At 48.6% G+C, this 24,478-nt stretch overlaps 1 protein-coding gene across 1 annotated transcript in view; it reads left to right on the top strand.

Annotated features, from left to right (window-relative positions):
* The window catches only part of ABTB3 (ankyrin repeat and BTB domain containing 3), a 298,699-nt gene that overhangs the window by 174,026 nt on the left and 100,195 nt on the right, over positions 1–24,478 (top strand). The window contains exons 2-3 of the mRNA XM_046646488.1: positions 3,488–3,637; positions 16,645–16,849. Coding sequence (XP_046502444.1) covers positions 3,488–3,637; positions 16,645–16,849 — 355 coding nt within the window. The remainder of the gene's footprint in view (positions 1–3,487; positions 3,638–16,644; positions 16,850–24,478) is intronic.

Below are 24,478 nucleotides of genomic sequence, written 5' to 3'. Positions count from 1 at the left end.
TAAATAAAATTCCTCCTTAGATAAATGTACAACCCACCCTAAAGTAATAGAATTTCAGGGAGACCCTGACCCCTTCAAGCCCATCGGGGACCCTGGCTTATGATCACCTGCTCTCAAGGGAAATTATTTCCTTTATGTCCAGTCAAAGTCGTATGTGGACTTTGGTTCCTCCATCTTTGAACTTGACTCTAATCGCTAAGCTGTGACTGTCCTTGGCTCCGGTAATGGAAATTGATGAGAAGTCCGAAACTCAAGCCCGTGTCTGACACTAAAATATGATGCTGGGCCCTTCTTATTGACCTAGTTGATTTTTATACAAAAAAATAAATAACTCTAGTTTATATGTATACCACGTATAGAATCCTCAAAACGAAATAAAAAAAAGAAAACCCTGGTATATAATCTTTGCATAATAGATCAATTATAGATTTCCCAAATTTCAGTAATCTAGCTATCAAACTTTCTTTGAATAATTATATTTTCACATTTAAATTTATAACTCTCTAAAGGAAGGAGGAATAATTCCAAGGGAAATTGTTTATTCCTATGATGAGGCATAAAGTGGTCCAAAGCTGGGTTTATACACATTAATTGATTTTCCTTGCAGTTAACATATGTTGAGGACCTACTGTTCGCTCAGCACGGGCAAAATACTTTGGTACACGTTATCTCATTTCATCCCCGACTCCCAGCAACCTTGGGAGGGAGACAAGGCCATTACTCTTACCCCCGTTTCACAGAAGAAGAAACTGAGGTCCAGAGAGGCTCTGAGACCTGCCCAAGGTTAAACATAGGAGGGAAGTGGCAGAACCAGGACTGAAACTGTGGGTTCCAGACTCCACGTGCTGTTTGCTTGTGCCTCAACCAACGTGTAAAGCAACGTTTTAAGAGGCAGGTGCGGGATAAGAACCTGCTGCGCATCATGCAGACACCAAAAAAGCAATCCTGTGGGTGCATGTAAAGCTCATCTGTACTATTGATTAGAAAACTTCATCCTCCCTGACGTTCAGGGCTCACTCAGGCATCTCCTTTGCTGTGAAGCCCCCTGACCACCACCCCTTTTTCCCCAGCAGGGGGCCTCATCACCCGGAGTTTTGAGTCACTATCATCTGGTGCCATTTGCAGTGAGCACTCTGAATTAGAGTCAGAGGCGTCAGGGGCATCAGATAGGGGATTGGCCCAACCTTCCTTGCCATGGCAACGGCTACTTGACTTGGCCTCCAACCAAACGTCTCCACAGGTGAGCAAACAGGAAGAAGCAAGGATGAGTCAGGGCGTCCCTCCCTGCCTGGGGTGAACAGGAGGAGGACTTGGCTGTTAAGGGAAAGGGCACAGGGTGGAGGCTGGCCTTGCAGGAGAGGCATTTCTCTGAAGGTTTTGTCTTTCCTGAAAGGCTCAGGGTTCCTGAAGGGCAGGGCTGGTCTCTCAGTCATCTGTGCATCCCGGCCGGAGGCTAGCCCAGCACTGGGGAGCGTCCGGTAAATGGTGAATCTGTGTTGTCCAATTAATGCTGAGTGGCATGCTGGCACAGTCCACAGTGTTCTTCAAACTGCCTGTCATGACCCATTAGTGGGTTGTGAAATCACTTTTAGTGCTACAGACCAACATTTTTATTAATAAGATAGAAGAGAAGAGAAATGAAAAGAGAAAAAATTGAGAATGCATCCTACATAGGAAGGATCAGTATCATTTTCCATGAATTTTTTTTCATGGAAAACATGAAAAGTGTGTGGTGGGCGTGGTGTGTGCATGTGTGCTGGGCCATGATAGAAAATACATTCTTATTCCGAATCACAGTCACAAATCTTGAAACCCAGTGGATAAAGAACAATCTTAGAAAGAAACTTATTTGACCAGTTTCCTGATTCTAGAAACACTAAAATCTAATGGTCATTTGCATCCTTCATCCGTTTATTCATTATTCATCCAGAAAACTTCTACTGCAGTTGCCTTCACCGTTGTATCCACCTGCTAGGTGTGAAGACGAAACAGTCAGGAACAAGTGACTGGCTCAGTGTGGCTGCAGCCACTAATTAGGCAGCACAGGCCAGAAGAGGTGTGTGACAGGGGCCGCCTCTCACCTGCCCGTCTTCAACAGAGGAAACTTTGTTCGCTGAACTTTTGTGGTTTGAGCAGGGTGAGGGGTGGGCTTGAACTACCTACTTGAGTATGTCTTCTGCTTCTTTAGCATCTTCAAAATGCCTAGTAGGGTTGGGTACACAGTAGGCACTCAATAAGTGTTTCCTCCTTGTTAACAACTGCTCGTTCTTCAGGTCCCTCCTAAGACATCCCTTTATTCCTCATCTTCTGCCATAGAGCGTGTATCATACGGCTTTGTAGTTGTGTGTGTAATTCGTCTCTTTCCCCTTAGACTGTGAGCCCACTGAGGGCAGGGAGTATGTGTATTCTGTCCACCACTGTATCCTCAGCCCCTAACACAGCACAAAGCCTGCTTGCCTGTATCCTCAGTGATTGGCTCTTGGTAGGTGTATCTGTTAGTTACCACCATAATAATGCTGAGTGAAAAACAACCCCGCTATCTCAACGGCATGCCAAGTTAGCATTTGTTTTCGTGGAGCAGCTCTGAGCTGCAGGCTGGTAGTGGATCTGCTCCATGTGTCTCTCACCATCCTTGGACCAGCAGGCTAGCCAGGGCCTGCTTTTCTCATGAAAGTGGCAGAGGCACAGGAGAGCGAGTTCAACTGCACAGGCACTTGTCAGGCCTTTGGTTCCATTGGGTCGGTTAACATACCTTTGGCCAAAGTCAGTCAACTAATCAAGTCCAAAGTGAAGGAGCAAAGAAGCATCCTCTGCCTGTGGAGGTCGGGGTGGTCCAGGGAGCAGTGAATATTTCTGAACGACCTACCAAGCCAAGCTCTCAGGTTCTTGCTGCATGTTGGTGGGATGGAAAGGAATGGAAGAGAACAATTGGATTCCAGGGATTTCCCATGGGTATTCACCATACAAGTTACAAAAGCCCATGGGGACTCTTCTCCCTCCTGACGTGGAGCTCCACCGAGAAAGCCAGAGCCTTACAGATGGCAGCCCAGCCACCCACAGTTGAACTGGTTGGGCAAATGAAGCTAGCCCTCAGAGGGACGGCCAGCAGAGACTCCCTCCAGGGCGCTCAGGGATGGCAGCTGCCTCGGGGATGGAGAGTGGCACAGTGACCACTGGCTTCTCATGTGGCATCTCTGAGAGTAGAATCCTTGAAGGCCCGAGGACAGGCTTCTATTTTGTGTCCTTTGGACCTGTGTATGTACAGACGGTGTCCCCATGTTTGTTAAAATCAGCCGGTCAGGACTCGGGGAAACCTTGTTAAATAGCCATCATTTCTAGAAGGGGTCCAGGGCAGTGGTTCTCACGCTGGCTTGGCAGTATCAACTCCAGGGCGGTTTGAGGTTATGCTAGGTTCTGCACCCCTCCTTTGGTTAATCGAAAAATAACCATCTGTTCTCCTTTCCTTCTCTCTCCCCACCCACTGCAGGAGTGCTGTGCCTGCCCGACAGCCTGAACCTTCACAGAGACCCACAGCGGTCCAGCAAGCCCGGAGAACTGCCCATGTTCAGCCAGTCGGAGTTGAGGACCATCGAGCAATCCTTGCTGGCCACCCGCGTGGGCAGCATCGCGGAACTGAGTAAGTGGATGCTGGTTCTCAGGCCCTCTCTGTGCCCAAGGCGCCCGCTGCCCTCAGTGCAGTGCTTTGCAACCGGCCAGGTGACACCTTTCATTGAGCACCTGCTGTGTGCACAGAGCCACGCCAATGATGGCTGTGGGGAAGGCAAGGGCACTGGAGTCAGGCAGGCCTGGGAGCTTTCCTGGCTCTGCCACTGATGTATGCCACGGTCCTAACCTCCTCTGAGCCCCAGCTTCCTTTTATATAAAATAGAGAAAATAATAGTACCTAGCTTAGAGGTGAATCCAGTGAGCTAATGCCTGGAAAGGAATTTGCCACGGTACCTGGCACACAGTAAATGCTGTAAGGATGGCGGCCGTTCACTGTTGATTTCCACAATCGGATCCATTGAAAGCATATGACAGATCACCCCCCTCCGTTCAGAATCCTCCACTGGCTCTCCATCTGACCCATAGGAGAAGCCAAAGTCCTCAGAATTGCTTCCAGGCCCCCCACCATATCCCTCAGATGTTTCTTCTTCTGCTGTCCCCTGAGGCCCACTGACCTCAGCCACTCTGGCCCCTTGTCCTTCCTTGAACGCACACAGGCATACCTCAGGACCTTTGCACTTACTGTTCCCTCTTCCTGGACCACTCTTCCTCCAGACATCCACATGGCTTGCTCCCTCATTACTTTCAAATCTCACCCAAATGTTACCTTCTCAATGAGACTTTCCTTGACCACCCTATTTAAAATTATAGCACCCTTAGGACACTTGTCCCCCTATATATTTTTGGTTTTTAATAACAGTTTCACTAAAATATTATTTATGTGCAGTTCACCTCTTTAAAGTGTACAGTTCAATGGGTTTTAGTATATTTCCTGAGGTTTGCCACCATAACCACAATCCATTTTAGAACATTTTCATCAACCAACCAGAAACCCAGTCAGTAACCATTAGCCATCACTCCCCTCCCCGTTCCTTCCTAGACACACTAGATTTTACTCATTTTTTTTTCAATTGTCGATTTCTCCCTACCAGAATGTATTCCAGCTGAGAGTAGAGATATTTGGTTTGTTCACTAATGGAACCCCCGCACCAAAAGTACTGCCTGGCACATAGTAGGTCCTCAGGAAATATGAAGAAAGAGAGAGAGAGGAAAGGAGGGAGAAAGAGAGAGAACAGAAGAAGAAAGAGAGAAAGAAAGGGGCAGAAAGGTAGAGAGAAGGAAAGGATTGTCAAGAAGGTTGGGTGTCTCAAGTTTGAACAATGACTTGCCTCTCCTGCGTGCCCCTCATTCAGGGCTGAGCTCTCTGAGTCTGGCCAATCAGAGGAAAGTAAAACCATGTTTACTTAAGATCCGACTGATTGTCAGATGACTTCGCTGTGTGTTCGTTCCTCATGGGCCTGGAGCATTGATCTCAGAGATCCTAGATTATGTTAAAGTATGAGTTGTGTGAAATTCTAGAAAATCCTGAACTATAAAAGGATTCAGGATCCAGAAGGCAACTTGTGTCTCTTCCCAAAGGAATTCCCTGTACACCCAGCATGGACATCCTCCACTTAGCACGTGGCACCCTACTTGGAAAGAGAAGCCGTAGCTGATTGAGGCCCCATAAAGGGGGCCTTGGTGGTCACAGGAGAGCCACTCCCTCTCTTCTCCATCTCTGAATTTGGAAATTGGGCTTCCATTCTCTTCAAACCCCTGAAGCCACAAGACACCTCTAGTCGTAGAGTCTTCCAGCTACTACTGGTCAGTCGTAGCTTGTTCTTAAACTTTTGTATGCCGTGGACCCCTTTGGCAATCTGGTGAAGCCCATGGACCCTGTATCAGAATATTTTTAAATGCATAAAATAAGTGCATACGTTTACAAAGGAAACTGATCGTATTAAAATTCAGTTATTGAAATATTTCTAATCTAAATTGTGGTATAGTAATTCTGTGCTTTTTTACTAGCACGTTAGACAACAAGATTTAGCAGCAGCTCTGATGACCCCACTGTAGTGAGGTAGTGATGTGCGTGCAGGATATTTCGAGATATCTGCAATAATTGGAGTGGGATAAGGAAATGTCTGCATCTTAACGGCTCCCTGGGGATTCAGATGTACAGAATCCAAGCAGCCCCCTTGGGGAAACATTGCTCTGAGAAGAAATGCCACATCGTTTGGGACTCTGAAAATTTCCAAGGCCCACCCATGAGCCCGGAAACACAGAATCTGGCTACAGGGTTGGGCATAACCTGGGAAGAGGCCCCCTCCCCGCTCTCCCCTGGGGTCTCAAAGGTTTGTCCTGGGATATCTTCAGAGCCCTCCTGGCGTCTGGCACCTGGGCTGGGGCCCTGCTTCCTTCCGGCATCTCTTCGAAGAAGGGATTTGCTAAGCAAAGCCACGCTTCACCTGAGCAGGCAGCCTGCGGGAGCGACTTGCCACATAAATTGTTTTTAAGGACAATTTGCTCTGTAAATTAAACTCTGTCATTGTCGTCGAATGTTGACTTTCACATATGAATTGTTGGCACACAAATAGATGCTGCTAATTACAAACGAGTTTTGTGCATTCATTAAGTCAGCCCCTTAGAACGTGTGCCCGGAAGCCCGTTGATAAGCCACGTGGGCGAGCGAAGGTAATAAAATTGCCTTCTTTTCTGATCTGACTGTAATTTAAGCTGGCTGGCTCTGTGGTCTGAATCAATACGGCCTTGCTCTGTCTGTATGCGTAGAGCTGTCCTTCATATTCAGAGGTTACTCTGCCTGTGGATTCCAGAAACGAAGCGGGAGATGGAGAGAGTTTGTTCCCACACATCCTTGCTCTCCTTGAATCAGGCTGTCCAGGCTTGACAGGGGAGCCCCGACCGTGGCCTTCTTAAGAGCTAACAATAATCATAGCATCATAGCAGCAGCCGATGTTTATTGAAAGAGGAAACTATGAAATATCTTTACATGAATCCTTTCCGCTGTGACCATTACTATCCACATTGATATGGGAACGGAGGCGAGAAGTTGTTAAACCACTTGGCTAAGATCAGCCACACCTGAGAGCGGAAGGCTTGAGACCGAATCCGGGTCACACCTCACCACTAGACTACACTCCCCCTGAGGGGAGCCCCGCACACGTTTCCACACGTGACAGGTGGAATGAGAGCCCCCTCCGGAAGGTCAGAGTGTTGGTCAGGTCTGTGTTCCTTCCAGCGCCGAGGAGCTGCAGTTTGCTCTGTAGGGTGCAGTGTGGATTCTGACCTCGAAACTAAAGTGGAGATGCTGAAATTCACAAAGGTGACCAAGAACCTTGCCAGCACCTGGGCGGGGTCCACCCCTGCGGGCTGACACCTCTTCCTGTAACCCCCACCTCTATCCTCAAGACATCGTATTAAAATCCAGAACTGCCTTGATCCGCCGGGATGTCCAGAGCACTTATCTTTGTCCAGCCTCTTATGGCTTGGGATAAAAATACATCCACTGTTTCTAGAACACCTACTGTGTGTCAAGTGATTACAATACATTAGAGGCATTTCTATTCCCATTTCGCAGATAAGAAAACTGAGATTTGGAAGGATAAATGTTTTGCCCAAGGCCACACAGCTAGTAAGCGGCAGAGTCATAATTCAAACCAGTTTTTCTGTTTTCCATTTTGTTATGCTGTGTCCAATTCAGCTTCGCCCACGGCTTGGGGAACATCTGTTGAATGTCAAGTGAATAAATGAATGACCCACAGTGAACTAGTCTGTGAAACAAAAGCTGAAGAAAACGCTACAGGCGAGGGGAACTCTTAATGAAACTCCAGTCGAATGTTAACTATTCTGTTGAATTGAGTTTTGAACTGAGACCTAGAACTGACCCTGTGTGTGTCTAAAATATTGGGATGAGAAGCTAAATCAGGACACCACAAAGGACCCCAAACTGTCGCAGGCTGGTGGTTCTTTGACCCTGAGCCCTAGGAAATTTGCAAGGTGATGCACTGAACTTCACAGTTGACTTAGAGTCTGGTGGGCGGTCGGGGTCTTCTTCCCAGAACCAGTGAGTAGGTCTGAGGGCATCGGTACCCCCGGTCCCCACACTGAGGCCATGGGGAAAGCACAGGCCTTGGATTTTTCTCACTTTTAAACCAACTCCATCCATTTTAACCCAGTGGGTCCCATCCAATCCCATATTTGTGTCCTCTCAGATCTGGTCTCCGCTCTTCCACCTGACATCCCAGCTTCCCCCAAGATCCAATTAAATCCCCATCAGACAGTCATTAACTATGTTGTTTAAAGGGAAAAAAAATTAGGGCTCCCTCGAGAAGTGCCTCTTCCTGCTGTCTTTTCACACTTAACCGTGAACTTGTTGTTCCCACTCAGTAAGGCAATCACAATGGTGGCCGTTAACTTACAACTGTGTGTAAAAAGGGTTTCTGGGTTGTCTCTCCTCAATGTCACCAGAAAAAAACTCCAGCCCTTATTCCTTGGACAAGGGGGTCTCTCTCCTTGTTTGAGATTCATATGGGCTCTTTTCAGAGAGTCCTGCTGCCTCCAACCCCCAGGGTGCACCTGTCACCCTCTCTGGTGGCAAGGTAGTCACTGTCCTCTTGGTATTTCTTGAATACTCCATGCATGCTTCCAACCACAGGGCCTTTGCACCTGCTGCTGCTTCTGCCTGAAAAACTCTTCTGCTGATATTTACAAGTCTCCTCCCTTCCTTCATTCAGGCCTCCTCTAAAATGTCACCTCCTCAGAGAGGCCCTCCTCTCTGTAACCTCCCCACCCACTCACCCCTCCCCCTCCCCCGTATACACTTTTCCTGCTTTCATTTTCTTCATAGCACTCATTACCACCTGACATACTATATATTTACCTGTTTATTTTCTGTCCTCCCCACCAAGATTATAAATCCCATGAGAGCTGAGACGTTTTTTGAGCATCACTGTATCCCCTGTGCCTAGAACAAGGTCTGGCACACAGTAGGACTGAATAAATATTTGAGGAATGCATGAATGAGTGGTAAGTTTCCCACTGAATCCAGAGTTCAGTCTTCTGTTGTTCCATCCCTGTTCCTCCAGCTTTCCTCCTTACAAACAAATCGCTCATCACTCTGTACTAATGACCTGGATTATAGGTGGTCTTTTCTTTCTTCCTTCCTTCCTTCCTTCCTTCCTTTCTTTCTCAAGAGGAGGGGTTTTGGTGAGGCAAGTTAAACAGCAGTTTACGATGCTGGAGAATGCCTTGATTTCCTCATCTGTGCTGTGTGACCTAGGGCAAGTGACCTGATCAGTCTGATCCCTAGTTTTACCATCTGTGAAAAGGTGATGCTACTTCTCCCCCAGGATTGTGGGAGGTTTTGAAATGTCCTCTAGTAAGCAGTAGCTGGCTGTGGATGAAACGAGGAGTAGGGAAGGAAGCAGAGGTGGTGGCAGAAGGAGCCCACTGTTGGAATGTGTGGCCCTTTGTTTGGGGCGATTGCGTCCGGCATGCAGGAGGATGGCTCCATGAGAACAGCACTGATAGCCTGAGTCTGGCAGGTTCAAGCAGCATTTCCCAAAGGGCAGCATGGGAGATGATCTCAGGTAATACACAAAACGCTTTCTATTTTTAATTGCTATGAATTTTTTATGAGTACTAAGAAAATATTGGTTTTCCATTTATGGCACTGATATAAAGTTTCCTTTTAAAATGAATTTATTTGTATGAAAGAATAAGGCAATTTAAAGAAAAATATTAAGTAAATAAATTGTACCTGCAGCACACAGATATGAGAAACATCATGACAGTGAATCCCAAATGGCTGACAGTGGATTCCAAAGTAGGTTCCTGGAACCAAACTCCAGTTGCCCGGACTCGGGGCAGCTAGTGACAAGTGGATTTTTTGGGGGGGGGTTCATGAAGCTGACAGGTGAAGCGGCAGATAGCACAGATAGAGAGTGAAGTTTGAAATGCAGCTACTACTTGCAGAATCCCTGTGCCGGTTCCATCTCCCAGGGCCAGCTCCCTTCCAGACATCCCTGGGGCCTCTGGTCCAGGGATGAGGCTCATAATGATGGTGATGATGGCGATGATGATTGTGATGATGACGAAAAGGATCATGGTAGTGATGATGACGGTGCTGACGGTGGGTGGGGTGGTGATGATGGTGATGTTGATGATGAAGATGGAAATGGTGTTGATGATGAAGATGATGATGATGGTGATGGTGGTGATAGTGCTGGTGATGGTGATAGGATGATGATCATGATACAAAGAAAAAGAAATAGTGCTGAATACTTTGAAGCACTTAGAATATGCCCGGCCCTCTTCTGAGTACTTTCAGTGATTTAGATGCATTACTTCATTTAATACTATGAGGTAGGTACTATCATTATCTCCATTTTGCAAATGAAGAAAGCAATGTTAGGTACTTTCTATGTATTATCAGTTTAATCCACACAACAAATCCATTAGGTCATAACCATCCCCATTTACAGAGAGGTTAAGTAACTCACCCAAGGTCACACAGCTACTTAGTGGCAGCTTGGAGGCTCAGACTCAGGCACTCTGAGTCCAGAGAGCATGTTCCTGACCACCACACCACACTGCCCCTGCAGGACCAGGACAAGGAATGAGGAATGGTCTCTGCCCCTGAGGCTCAGTCGAGGAGGCAGACATGTGGCCAATTAACTGTGAAGCTCGACAGAATTAACCGAGTAACGCATTGGACTTTATTAGTAGGTGTGGCAGGTACACGGGGGAAGGGAGGATTGATGCCAACTGAGGGCATCCTGGAGGGCTGCCAGGAAGAAGTGGCATTTGATCCCAGCCTGGGAGGTCTTCAGAAGCAGGGAGAGTGAGGGAAAGGGCACTCCCAAGTGAGAAAACAAGAGCAGAAGCAGGGAACCTGGAAGGGCGAGCTGAATGATGCTCAGAGGAGATGGTTAGCCCAACCAAGACCAGAGGCTCCCCAGCATCCTGGGGAACTGGAGGGGCAGTACAGGGGCCCAAAACATGGGCCCTCTCCTTTCTACACTCCCTTTTGATTTTTCTTGTTTTGAGGGGTTTTTTTTTATGGCAGCTTTCGAGAAAGACAGATAGAAAGATGAGTGAGCTCCAGCCTGCCCTTCTGGTAGATCATTGCATAGAGGGAAGATACAAGAACGTAAACACACCACCTCGGCAAGCTTATTATTCTCATAATACCAAGCAGCACACGCCATAATTCAAAATTCAGAAACTAAGCAAAGTTGGAAGAGAATGTCCCCCATAATCCCACTAAGCAGAGAAATCCTTGGTCAACATTTTGGTATTTTTTTCCTGGTATTTACTCAGCGCATAGTTTTTTAATAACATAATCCTAATCACACAGTATGCAATTTTGAATTTCATTTTTTTCCACTTGCCATTTAACATGAGGATCTTTTTTCATGATGGTGCAGTTCTAGTAAACATTTTTAATGACTGCCTCAGTTGATTATTTTATCACGTGGGTGTACCAGAGTTTATTTAACCATGCTCTGATTTTTAACCGTTTGTTTCTTTGTCAAATTTCGGATCCTGCAAATAAGGTTTGGGTGAAAATCCTTGTGCGTGAAGATTTTCCTGCATTTTGGATTCTAACACTGGGAAGGATTCCCAGAAATGGAATTATTGGGTCAAGGGTGAGGAGCATTCGTTAATACCTTGGCCACACAATGCCCAGTTGCCTCAAGACAGACTTGGAGCTGGCCACGGCTGCACTGGGCTGTCTCTGAAAGAAAGATTCATGTCAGGGTCGGGGGAAGAGCACAGGCAGACAGGCCCAGGTTGGAATTTTGTCTCTGCCTCTTAGTCACCTTGTGACCTTGAGCCTCAGTTTCCTTATCTGTAAAACAGGATTTCTCAACCTCGGCATTATTGACATCTTGGGCTCAATTCTTTGTTGTAGGGACTGTCCTGTGCGTTGCAGGATGTTTAGCAGCATCTCTGGATATGGTAGCAGCCCCTTGGACGTGACAACCAAAATGCCACCAGGTGTTGCCAGATGTCCCCTGGGAGGCAAAAATCACCCTGGTTGTGGATCACTGTGTAAAATGGAAATAATATCATACACACCTAATAGAGCGTCAGGAGCTCCGTGAATGGCAGCTGTTAGCACTGTTGTTGTAGCTGGATGCTACCGAGAGGACTGCTGGGAGGACAGGCCACATCAGCTCGGAGGCCACTCCCAGCTCTCGGGGTCCCTGGGTCTCTGATTCTTTGGCCAAGGATCCAGCAGCACCCCTGTGCTCTCCTTCCAGTGGTCACAGTGCAGCCTGCTCTTTAGAAACGGAATCGCTGCCCGGTCTTCCCGATGGAAGCCTTTCTCTGTTTCCTGCCCTCCGCTCTCCCATGCTGTGTGCAGCAGAGCCTTCCTCCTGGAGGGTGGTGAGTGTTGAGATGGCTAAGTTATCGGGGAGCCCAAATCCTTCCGGCTGTGCCTCCCTCGGAGCGAGGTAGACCCACCAGCAGTGTTTCTCAGACCCTGCCCCTTCGGTGCAAACTCACTGGAAATCCAGCCCCTCCAAAAAGTTCATGTGGTAGGTTTTGAGACTCCTCCGGTGGCATGTCACGTGTGGCACCCCTTCTTCCTGCCCTGCTGTGGCTCACCCTGACGCCTTGGCCTCCTGTGAGCCTTCATGAAACCTCAGAGCTTACCCTTGCCTGTGGCTGGGGCCGCCTTTGAAGACCCTGACATCATAGCCAAGGACAGTACTGGAAAGTTTCCAGTCCTTTCCAAAGCTGTTGGCCATTGGCCCTGCCTTGCACAGCCTGGGGGCTCCTCCCCACTGTGCCCACCAAGGATGCTGTTACTGACAGATGCCAGTTAAAGATCTGCTGAGCTGTTCTGCCAAGACCCTGGGCGTGCTCAAGCCAGCAGTGATCTCTGGGCCTCTTAACGTGTTCGTCCTGCCACCGGTGAAAGAGGACTCTCTCTCTTCTACCCTCGTGGGGGCAGCGTGGTTGGGGGCTAAGAGCGAACACTCTAGACCCAAATGGCGGCAGTTTGAAGCCCAGTGCTTGCACTCAATGGCAATGTGATTTCAGCCAAATTATCTCCCTGTGCCTCAGTTTCCTCCTTTGTAAAATGGACATGGTATCAGGACCTACCTCACTGGGTGGTGTGGGACTTCAGGAGTGTAATGGGTTGTCCTGCACACAGGAAGTGCTAATGTGTGTCTGCCGTGATCCACCGTAGCATCATCCTGGGGCCGCAAAGCCGAGCTGCCCCGACTCCTGCCCCTTTTCACGGCTTCCGGGGAGAAGCTCTTTCAGCTCCGCCAGGGGCCGGGCAGGAGGTCTGATCTGAGAGCCCAGGCCTCTGTGCATTCCAGGGCCAGCTCCCAGGCCGACGTCATCATCAGTTACCCTCCTGCCCTTGCAGGCCCTCTTCCCTTGGAAGAGTCTAAGAGTCCGTGTGGTCACTTACACAGAGTGACCATCGGCCACCACCCCCTGCCATGCCGCAGCTCCTCCAGACAGGTTGGGCTCTGGGAACCCTGAGCTGGAAGCTCGGCTCCATCAGCAGGGGCTGAGCAATCTCCTGAACTCCCACCCCACCAGGTCGCCCCCCGCTGGAATCCACGATGGCACATACTTTGAGGATTCAGGCCTCAGACTCTTCATCAGAGTTTTTCAAAGGCCACACCCAGAGGTGGCTTCTAGATTAGTGCTGTTTTGGAGACACTGTGGTGTAGTGACCAAGAACAGGAGCCCCGGAACCCAGCGTGGAGTCACAGCCTGCCACTTCCTGAGTCACACCTGGCCAAACTGCCTCTTCCCTCGATTTTCCCATCTCTGAAGTGGGTGTAACAATACCCATCCCATACGGCTCTTTTCCACAGTAAACCAGAAACTGTATCCAAATGGCCTTGGACGGGGCAGCCGCTCAGCATCTTGTGGTTCCCGCCTCTTCAGTATCTTGTGGTTCCCACCTCCGCTGTCTCCCTCCTCCTTCCCTCCCCTCGAGGTCACCATCCTCATCAGAAAATTCAAAACAGTGTCATTGTGCCCAATCCCACCCAGACCTGCCATCCTGGTGTCTTCTAGGCTCCTTCTCAGCGTTCGCCGAGTGGGCTCTCCTGTTGGACCAACGGTTGGAGCTGCCCCTTCCTCCACTAGATTGAGGGGACTGGTTAGGGGCAGATCCTCGGCTCCCTTTTTTCCCCCTCCCAGGGATTGAGGTCCCTAAAAGGTGAGAGAGTAGAGAGAGAAGGGAAGAAGCACCAGCTAAAGGACCTAAACACACCCCAACAGGATGCCTGGAATGAGCAGCTTTGCAACGTCAGTTCCTAAAAAAGTCGATCCCAGCCTGGGTCAGGGCACTGGCAGGCCTGGCCTCCACGTCCCAGGTCCCACTGTCCAGAAAAGAGGGAGAGCAGCAGGCCCTGAGCCAAAGAGCTGCTCGTGCGTGCCAACCGTGTGCCAGCACATCCTCATCTTGCACTTGGCCTTCACAGCCACCTGATCGGGGAGTATTATTTCCTCGCCCGCGAGGTTAAGGGACTTGCTCGTGTTTACGCAGATGGGTGGCAGAGCTGGGATCTGGACTCCGTCCCCTGGCTCCTACCTAACGTGGGGCACTGGTTTTCTGCATTGTCCATCTGCAGGGCCCCTGGGGGTCTTCCCAACCCACACCTGCCTCTAAAAGAGAATTTCCTTCTCTGATTCCTTTTTGAGTTTCTTGGATGTGTTTCCCTGCTGTGGGACGTGGAGAGAGGAGGGTCAGGCTCTGGGCTGGGCCTGGTAAGATGCAGAGGGGCGAGGGGAGCAACTGCATCTGCCGTCCAGATCTCAAGCTTAGTGGATTGTACTCTGGCTGGGTTGTCCTGACAAAGCCTTAGGACTCTGACAACACAGACGTTTCCTTTCCTCGGACAACCCCCATCAGAAATAGTAGCTGCTTAGAATCTTGTCTCGAGCAGGGTTTTAAGGATGCATCTACAGTCAGTGGATAAGAGCTCTGTGCTTGATTAACCATGTCTGCCATGGACACGGAATGGAAAGGGGAGTATTTGCCATTCTGCCCTCAGCTGAGACCTCACCTTGTAGACCCCCACAAAGGGGGTCAATTGTCCTTTTGTCAATCTTCTTTTGAAGAAATGGTCCCTCCTGCAGACAGGAAGTGGGCACCTAGAAGGCAGGCCTTGGGCCTTCAGAGGAGCAACTCCTGCCTCTCACTGAGCCTCACTTTCTTGGGTTTGGATTTTAGGTAAAAGCGTCAGGTTAAAAGATTCAGCTGGATGACAGAGAACTGGTGGGCTCCACAGGCCTGGGGTCAACTGGGCAATGAGGGGTTGGGAATGGGGGAGGGGGGAGTGTAAATCCCAGCAAGAGTTGATGTTTCAGCCTTGAGTCTGAAGGCAGAATTCCATCCTCTTTGAGATCTTCTGTCTTTTCTCTTAGGGCCTTCAAGTGATTGGATGAGGCCCACCCACAGTACGCAGAGTAATCTGCTTTACTCAAAATCGACTGATTTAGATATTAACCACATAGAAAAAATACCTTCATAGCAACATCTAGACTAGCATTTGACCAAACAACTGGGCACCATGGCCTACCCCAGTTGACACATAAAATTAACCATCCCAGATATTTTAGGCCATTGTCTCCCATAGTGTGCAATGCATTCCAATGTGCAAATGAGACTGGGACAGTGCATGAAATGACACTGGTCACAGAGTCATTCTTTTAAATTCTGTTTTAATTCTGACTGCTTTAAGAAGAAAGGCTCCATTTAGAATGAGCCCTAACACCTCTCTAACACTTCTTATTTATAACAAAAGAAAGCGGGACCAGAATTCAGCTATAAATTAATTACACTTTTTTTTTCATGGAATTAACTTTTACAACGACCTTCTTTTTATGGCAGGTGATACTAATTTTCCATTTATGGTAGTGACATAACGTTTCCTTTTTAAATATATGTATTTTAAGAAACAAAATAAGTCCATTTAAAATTAGGTAAATAATGGCACACATGGTGCTTGCATACAGCTGTTCTCATGAAGCTGACATACAAACGACCCAAGTTTGGGGAACACCATTTTAGCTTCCAGGCCCAGCCAGTCTCCCCACAAGAACATCCTCCCTGTGTAGCCAACCAGGGAGCATGCAGGTTTGGTTTGATCAAGGAGAAGGCTAGTTTCCTTCTGAGAAGTCAGGAGAAAGACCAGAATGTTCCCAGGGTTTGCTAGTGCTGAGAAGAGTGAGACAGAGCCCACTGGGGCATGGTTAAGTGCATGGATTCTGGAGCCAGACTAGCTTCAAATCCTGGCTCTGCCGCTCCTGGCTACAGAAGTTTGAGAAGTTATACAACTCTTTGGGCCTCTGTTTCCTCATCTGCAAAATGGATTTGTAAAGGTACCTACTTCATAGGGGGTTGTGAGGATTAGATGAATTAAAGTGCTGAGAACTGTGCTGGCACATAAGGAGTGTCATTTAAGACTGGGTTGCTGTTGTTGGAAAAGATTGACAGAGAAAAAGAATATTCTAGCACAGCGCCCTAGATGCTGCGATAACAGACACAGGGGAGTGGGGAGATTCCAGGATGGTTTCCTGGAGAGATTAATATAGAAGCCGATACCTGGATGGTGAGGAGGAGTTAGCCTAGAGAAGAGGAGAGAGAATGTTCTGGATAAAGGGAATAGGGTATGCACAGGCTGAGAGGCAGGAGACAGTGGAGTCCTTCTTGTGACTGCAGGGGGCCGGGGTGGCTACAGCAGAGGCTATGGCAGAGGGTGTGTCCCGGGGTGATGGATGTGGAAGCAGATGCACACAAAGGGCTTCCTGGGCTTTGTGAGAAACAGTGGGTTCCAGAAGGGCAGGACTGGACAATCGTAGCAGCCTCTGTGCTTGAAGCAGCCCCCCGAACCTGGTAAACCCTTGACTGTCGTGTCATGCATGAAGGAATGCTGTCCCCTCTGCTTGATGTGTGACCTGGAGGTCCCAGGGGACCACTCCCGGTGAAGGAGAGAACCCACGGGTCAGGATCTCTGCAGAGATCCCAGGCACATCTTCTCTGCTGGTCGTGGCTGCCTGAAGGATCTGAAATCTTACTTCTGTCCACAGGTGACCTGGTGTCGCGAGCAATGCATCACTTGCAGCCCCTCAATGCCAAGCACCACGGCAACGGCACCCCCCTGCACCACAAGCAGGGGGCGCTCTACTGGGAGCCCGAGGCCCTGTACACCCTCTGCTATTTCATGCACTGCCCGCAAATGGAGTGGGAAAATCCCAACGTGGAGCCTTCCAAAGTCAACCTCCAGGTGGAAAGGTAAGACCCGCCTTGGCCTTGGAGGAGCTCCCCTCTGGCCGACACCACCTTGTGGGGGGTGGTACTGCCTCCAGGGAGTATGGGGGTGGGGGAGGGGAAGGATACTGGGTGTCAGAACGGCCCGGATCCCAGAAGCCCTCTGGAGGGGTCTGGATGGGAGCCTTGTGCCCTAAGCGGGTATCTGAGAGCTGGGGGCATCTCTGAAATGGGTTTGCATAGTGCTGGTCCAGCTTGGGATGAAAATTGCCTCAGAGAAGAGTGCGTCTGCAGACTCCAGAGGGCCCGGGGCCTCTGCAGTGCACGGTGGCACCTTGTGACGGTGGCTCTGGGGGGGCCAACTCCTTGGTGGGAGGCGTCTTATCTTCCTTTCCTCTCTTGGCTGCCTTGGGACCCCCCCAGGGGAACGTAAACACCTGCTCAGCCAGAAGTGGGCCTCTCAGGTGGGCGGGAGACCACTGGGCTTGCCCTGGGGGGGATGGCATAGCTGTTCTATGAAGCAGAACCCTCACAGGAAAGGAGGGAACGGGAGAGAAGAAAGGGAGGGCTCCTTGGGAGAGGAGCCTCCCTCTGCCCTGGCTTCTCCTGCTCCCTGGCTCTGTCCCTCCACTTCCGCGTGCCTCAGTCTCCCCACCTGTAGACCAGTGGCCGAATTAAGCGCTTCTCAGGTCCTCTTCTCTCCAGGAGACCCCAGGATTCTCTGAGGGTGGTTTCACCCTCTCAGAGGCAGGGCGTCAGAAGCCACGATTGGGAGAGAAGGCTGCACACAGAGCTCATCTCCCCACAGTGTCACAAATCGGGCCCCTCCTCCACAGGCCTGGTTACCCCGACTCCTGTAGTAGTGACCCCTGTTTATCAAAAGAGTGCTTAAAAGAGGAGGCTCTGGGATCCAGGCTTCAGGGTTCAAATCCAGGCTCTTCCAGTTAGGAGCTGCGGGGCCTTGGGAAAGTGCCTTAACCTCTCTGTGCCTCAGTTTCTTCAGCTGCAAAATAGCACTAGTAAGACTAATTCCTTTGTAGAGCTGTTTGAGGATTAAATGAATTGACCAGCACCCAGCACATAGTAAGTGCTGGACAAATGTTCGCGTTTATTCTTGCTGTTGTAGATATTGTCTGCATGTAGCGAACAGCTCCCAGCTGGGGCTCAGTGTGGTTTTCCTGACTCTGTTCAATGGTTCCAAGTGGTTTTGAAATGCTCATTGGCTGTTGTTTCTGCTGGGATGGATTGGGGCGTAATTGGGCTCCTAACCCACGTCTCCTGGCTTCCAGTTAAGGGAAGAGGATGGAGCATGGGCTAGACACAAGTTGCTTTTTTTTTTTTTTTAAGAATCCCAAATTGGCATCAATATTTTAATCCAGTCTGGAGTTAGCTTAATCAGCGGATTACTCAGGTCTCCTGCTATCCCGGCCGAATGAGTGGGTACCCTGTGCATATGTTCATGTGCCAGACATGCCCCAAATGGAGAAGTGGCAAAATGCCCATGGTCCCTGGGCAAAAAATAACCTCCATCAGACGCTCCAAGACCGTGCTTTCTGTGAGTGTGACTCCTGAGGGTTGAGAGTATGGAGACCATCGGCCTTGGCTGGTGGAGTGTCCCACTCTTCAGCCTCTGACCCTGACAGCCTGCACGATAGTGCAGTTTCTCTGACTCTCCTCCCTCACATCGTCTTCAGTTCCCGACTCTATACAGATGACCCCTCCTCCATCTCCAGTCAGACAGCGCCTCCTCTGGGCTCCAGAACCTTCTCTTCCCACTCAGCCTTCCGGGTTCCGCTGTCAAGTCTCATGCTCTCAGGCTGCAGCTCCTTCTCAGAGCAATTCTTCTGTTTGTTTATTGCCTGTAAGTTTCATGAGGGCAGAGAATACATCTGTTTTGGTCATTTTGATGGTCCCTCCACACCTAATGCCAAGCTCAACATCTGCATAATGGAGAAGTCAACAAAAATTTGCACAGTGAACAATCCATTGATCTAGCTGACTAGGGAACATTTCCATCTGGAGTGCTCACAACCTCCCTAAAACTAAAGCCATCATCTTTCCCCCAAAACCCACTGTTCCTCCTTTGTCCCTAGTCTCTAAAAATGGCATCACCCTGTCACCCCCAGTCAGAAAACTGGGACTCACCCCACGCTCCTTCCTATGGCCAACTGGTCAGTAGGTCTTGTTGATGCTCCATCAGTGACAGCTCTCATTTCTCTATTCCTGCCTCCCCGGACTGCTGCTACTGCGTGGTCCAGGACCTTGTTCCCTCTTACTTCTGTTACTGCATTTGATTTGTAAATGGTCTCCCTGGATGTGAGGATTAACATCCTCAGACCAGCCCCATCCTCAAGGCCACTAGACTGAAACTTCTAAAATACAAATCTCATCACGTGACACGCTCCCTGCCCGGGCTTCCGTCACATTTCCTGTTATGCAGTGTCCATCTTCCCTTCTGGAATCTGTTTCAGGATTCGGAGTGTAGCTGGAGTGTCTATAAGCCTAGGGAGACCGTCTAAGGACTCCAGACTCTCTGGGGCAAGTTTGAAAGAGGCACGAGCTGCGAGAGAGAGCAAAGAGAGCATGTCTCAGAATTTGTTGGAGTCAATTATCTTGGTCTTTCCGTTCCTTTTTGGTTGGATTTTCAGGGGACAACACAAAACGCAAAGTAGAACTTGTCATTTTTTGAGTTCTGCTCACTTTGGTTTTCTGGAAAGAGAATGGATTTGGGAGTCAGATCAACGTGTGGATCTGGACCCCCACTCTGCTTCTTCCAGCACCTTAGACAAGTCATCGCACCTCTTTGAACCTCTATTCCTCAACTGGAAAGAACAAGACCAGCCTCGCGGGACTGGTGTAAACAGTGAATTAGATGTTACAGCTAAGACATCCAGGGCCGTGCCCGGCACAAGGGGACCTCCCCTCCTCCCCACCCCTCAAAAAGTAGCTGATATTATACACTAGTATACATTTTTTTTTTGCTCTAGAATTCTGTTATCGTTGTCCCTACAGAAGCCTGTGTGTGATTCCTTCTAGACTAACGGCCATTTCTTCCTGTTCTGTGATAGAGTAGGCATTGGAGCTTAGCATCTGAAATCACTCATGGAAGGCCTTCAGAGGAGAGGGAGCCTCTAACTGTGTTCAGTCACATGTTTACAACCAACTCCAAACCACAACCGCCAAACAAGAAATTTCCAGTGGGAGGGAGGACTCTAATTTGGGGCTGTTTCTCTCTCTCTTTCCATCTCCTTCCCCCACCCCAAATCAAACGACATTTCCTTGCCTCTTTCTCTCTATTCCAGCAGTCAAGCTGGGCCGTGGTGTTTCTATGGTTTTCCACTAGACTATAATCTCTTCAGGAACAGGGGCTAAATATTCTTTGCTTTGGTCCGTGCCCAGCAAAAAGCCTGGGAAGTACTTGTTGACTGAAATATCGATTGGTTTGTACTTCCAACCCTCTCTACTTGTCAGAAGAGCCTTTCCCGGCTGGAGCATTTGGCTCCAGGCCTCCGTGCACCGTGTCACTCTTTCATGTGGACACAGTTTTCGAGTCGCTGCGTTTGCTTTGGACAGTTTCATTTTTCACTGTGGGATTTTTGAAGAAACTCGGTGCCAGCGTGAAATTTCTGTAGTTTAAGTTTTTCCAGAACTTTAGCTACTATTTTTTTGAGCTTCTGAAATCTTTCCGGTACCTCAGATGTTTTTATTTAAAAAAAAAGACACCTCAGATAAATTTTGTAAGATTGTGATTAGGGAATACTTATTTTCCAAATAGTAACAATAAAGGTCAACACCTTAATTTTGATGGTGGCGGCCATGGGAGGCTGCTATTTTTAAATAGAATCATCATAAGTCAGTCTGTGACGAGATTTTCCTCCCCTGGATCATTACTGGAAATATCAGTGATTCCTAAATGTGTTTGTCCCAGGATGAGTTCAGTAATGTGTTGCCACGACATGAAAAAATAGTAGGATAAATTGGAGCATTTTGTTGTCTGAGGTAGCTGGTAATGCCGGGGAGGAACAGAGTGGGCGTCACCCAGAAGACTGGACAGCCAGGTGGTTCTCCCCTCCGTCAATCTCGCTGAAAACAAGCCAGAATTTATACCTGGGCAGTGGCTGCTCTAGCCCCTTTTTGCAAGCAGAGCTGTCCAGACAGATGTGGCAGACCGTCTACCAAGGGTATCTGAGCCAAACACGTGAGTGCACAATCACCCATCACCAACCGAGGGAGGAAAACTAACGAGAGAAGCAAAACCGTCTTAACAAATGGGAGCATTCACACTTGAGGAAATAGAGTTAATAACGCAGACATAACAGACATTCGAAGTTAATGGTACCCAAAGACATCTTCCAAGACACTCGCCCTGCCAAAAGATCACCCCAACATGTCCGTTCTTCATGCTTTCTCATCCATGGCGCATGTGACAAGCGATAGTCAAATTTTAACATACTCCAATGGACATACCCAGGGCTGTGCAAAATTTCCAGCATGCTATTATAACTTCCTTGTTCTTTCCCACTAAGGAATGTATATCAGAGTGCACGTGGTCAGAGGTGTCCTTGTTACAAGCGGCACTCCTGGTAGGAACGCTTAATTGTAACAGTTGAACCTCCTGTGACTGCTTCAAGCAGAAAGAAAACCACTGGGAGGCCCAGTGTAGGCAGAGGCTTACCGAACCCTGCGCCCTTCTGCATGAGAATTTGACCTTGGGTTAATTCTCTAGCTCTGTTCCCCTGGAAACCTGAGAAAAATTGCAGTACCAACGGTGTTACTAAGCAACATTGCTTATGGTCGAAATGACCCTAGATTGGTAAATTAGATCTGGTCTGGTAGTACTATAAATAGTTGATAAATATCCAGAGCTTTGGGCTCCCCTGAATTCGTTTACTCTTGTAACTGGCAACATCCTTGTGGGGACCTTGGAAGCCATCTCTGTGGAGTCGTTACAAGAGATGGTGGGGTTCATAAACCAGGACAGTTCCCACAACCATGCAAGCGGTCTCATCTCCTTGCACCTGAGTGCCACCTGGGGAGAAGATAGCTCCAGGATGGCTGGCTGAATTGCTCTAAGCACTCCCCACTGAAAGGAACATCTGATGCTATCCTGCCGGGCCACATGTGGCCTATGATATTCCCACAGGTCTAAATGTTTAGTAGAGTTTAAGAAGACTTCTGGTGGGCATTGAAGCCAGAGAGCCAGGCTTTGAGGCTACATGACCTGGAACAGTGCCCGTGTTGCACCCTGGGATTGCTCTAGCAGAGACCTCACAGCCACCAGGGCTGGGCACTGACACTTGACCTTCACCACTGATGCTGGGCATCTGACACTCCCAGCAGGACCTCTGTCACCATTAGCCCTGAAAGCTGACTGTCTCTGCTACCACCCTTGTCAGCCCCATGTTCCACCTACATCACACCACTTGTTTCCAGATCAGTAGGGTTGGGTCACATGCCTGCACCCTAGCTGCAAAGGAGCCAGGGAAGGTGAATTTTTCTATCTTGCTGACCATGAACTAATAATATGAGAAACTCTCCAAATACAGGAAGGCCATCAGTGGTTCTGGGCAGCAAAAAAGTTGACAAAGTGTTAGCGCCCACAAACATAGGTTTCCTACCCACCACACAAGAGGGGCCAAGTGAAAACTGGAACACCAGGCTTATGGCAAGGAAAGGGTTTTTATTTTCGATGATATCAGCTGGGAGATGAGAGTGGGCCCTCAAATTCGTCTCATCTCTTCTTGTCTCCCTGAAAGATGGGAGGCCAGGGGTTTTAAAGGTTTGTGAGGAGTGTGGCTGCTTGTGGAAACACAGTGGGAAGTCAGTGGCCTGGCTGGGCGGAGCTTTCCCACCAGCCTGTGTTGGCCTTGGGAGGCTGCTTTCAGGAAGGAAGAGGAGATGATAAGGAATCCAGGTAGCTGTCCTTGGTTGTCTGTCTCCATGGCGTATAGTGGATTATGGAGCTGGGGAGCCAGGGAGTAAGCAGAGAAAGAGTGCTTTGGTTTTAACCCCATATATGCTGGGTTTAATGTAGGGGAACCCGTATCAGGGCTGGTATCAAAAGGTCCGCTACACTGTTTTTTGCTGAGGAAGATTCGCCCTGAGGTAACATCTGCTGCCTATCCTCCTCATTTTTTTTTTTAATTTTTATTTTTTTGCTGAGGAAGATTCTCCCTGAGCTAACATCTGTGCCAGGCCTCCTCCACTTTGTACATGGGATACCATCATAGCATGGCTAGTGAGTGGAGTAGGCCCACATCTGGGATCCAAACCCACGAACCTGGGCCGCTGAAGCAGAGTGCATGGAACTTTAACCTCTCAGCCACGGGGCCAGGCGCCGCTACACTCCTGTGAGTTGCTATTTTTTCCCTTTATAAATAACACACAAGTAAATTATTTGCACAGTTCAGTACTTTTGACCATTATTAGCCACACATCCCAGAGCTGATTGGCTTACCCACCACAGTGGAGAACCGAAATGCTCCCCAACTTGAGGACTCCTTGGGCTCACACCCTGGGAACCTCAAAAACAAGAAGGAGGAGAGAAGAGGACTCTTCGGGCGTCTTAAGCAGGAATGCCACATTCCCTGCCCAGAGGAAGAAAGCTGCTTCCTCATCTTCCTAAGGGCAGTGATCACGTCCAACACAAAAGTCCCCGAAAATGCCCAGCCTGGAGACGGTCACAGTCACTGGAGGAACGGGGACACGGCAGAGCGAGAGGACCCTAGATCAGACTTGTTTTCTGCAGGGCTCTCTGTCGGCTGGTCTGGAATCCCAACCACATTATAATTAGTTCGATTGGGAAAAAAAAAATGCCTATTGAATTCTAAATAATTAACTTAAGAAACAAAGTTTTAAAACATGATCCATTTGTGACTTGAGCATTGCTGCAATTTATTTCATTTGGCCAGGGTAAAAAGAACTCTAATCCCACTATTTTTCAAACTCTAGGTTACAGCCCATTAACGGGCCATTAAATCAATGCAATGCAGAGACTGGCGAACGGGTGCCCCACGGCCCCGCCTGGCCCACGGCCTGTTTTGATAAAGTTTTATTGGAAGGCAGCCACATCCATTTGTTGACAAATTATTTATGGCTGCTTCTGCACTTCTGATTAGTCGGGACAGAGATCAAATGCCACAGAGCTGAAAATCCTGAACTATTTGGCCCCTTCCAGAAGAAGTTTGCTGACCTCTGATATTGCGGGTTGTAATCTGCATTTTCAAAAAATGACCTAGAATGGAATAAAAAAACTAGCAGAGTCGTTTGTATGAGGTAAGGTGAGTTATGTTTCGTGAAACATTTTTTTTTGGTTACATTCACTTAACTGGAGTTGATTAACTTGCCCAAGGTCATGCGGCTAACGTTCCAGGACTAGTGTTGGAACTCTGGGAGTCAGGCCCCGGTCTGTGCTCGTATTCAGGAGGCTGTCTTGCCATCCACGGGCTGCGGTTTTAAAGAAATAATAATGTTTGAAAGACTCATCCCTAACCCCTAGAATTTTTTTACAGTCTTCATGAATATTTACAGGATATAAAACCAATCCATTTACTAAATAAAATGTGATAAGTACAAAAAAAAAAGCGAGAAAGAAGAAACTCTGACTTACCCATAGTCTCCACATTCAGGAACAAGCACTGTGACTAGACAGAG

This window comes from Equus quagga, chromosome 19 (genome assembly GCF_021613505.1).
Source record: "Equus quagga isolate Etosha38 chromosome 19, UCLA_HA_Equagga_1.0, whole genome shotgun sequence".
NCBI classification, from domain to species: Eukaryota; Metazoa; Chordata; class Mammalia; order Perissodactyla; family Equidae; genus Equus; species Equus quagga.
The sequence above is the reverse complement of the archived record's forward strand: the minus strand, read 5'-3'. Positions and strand labels throughout refer to the sequence as shown.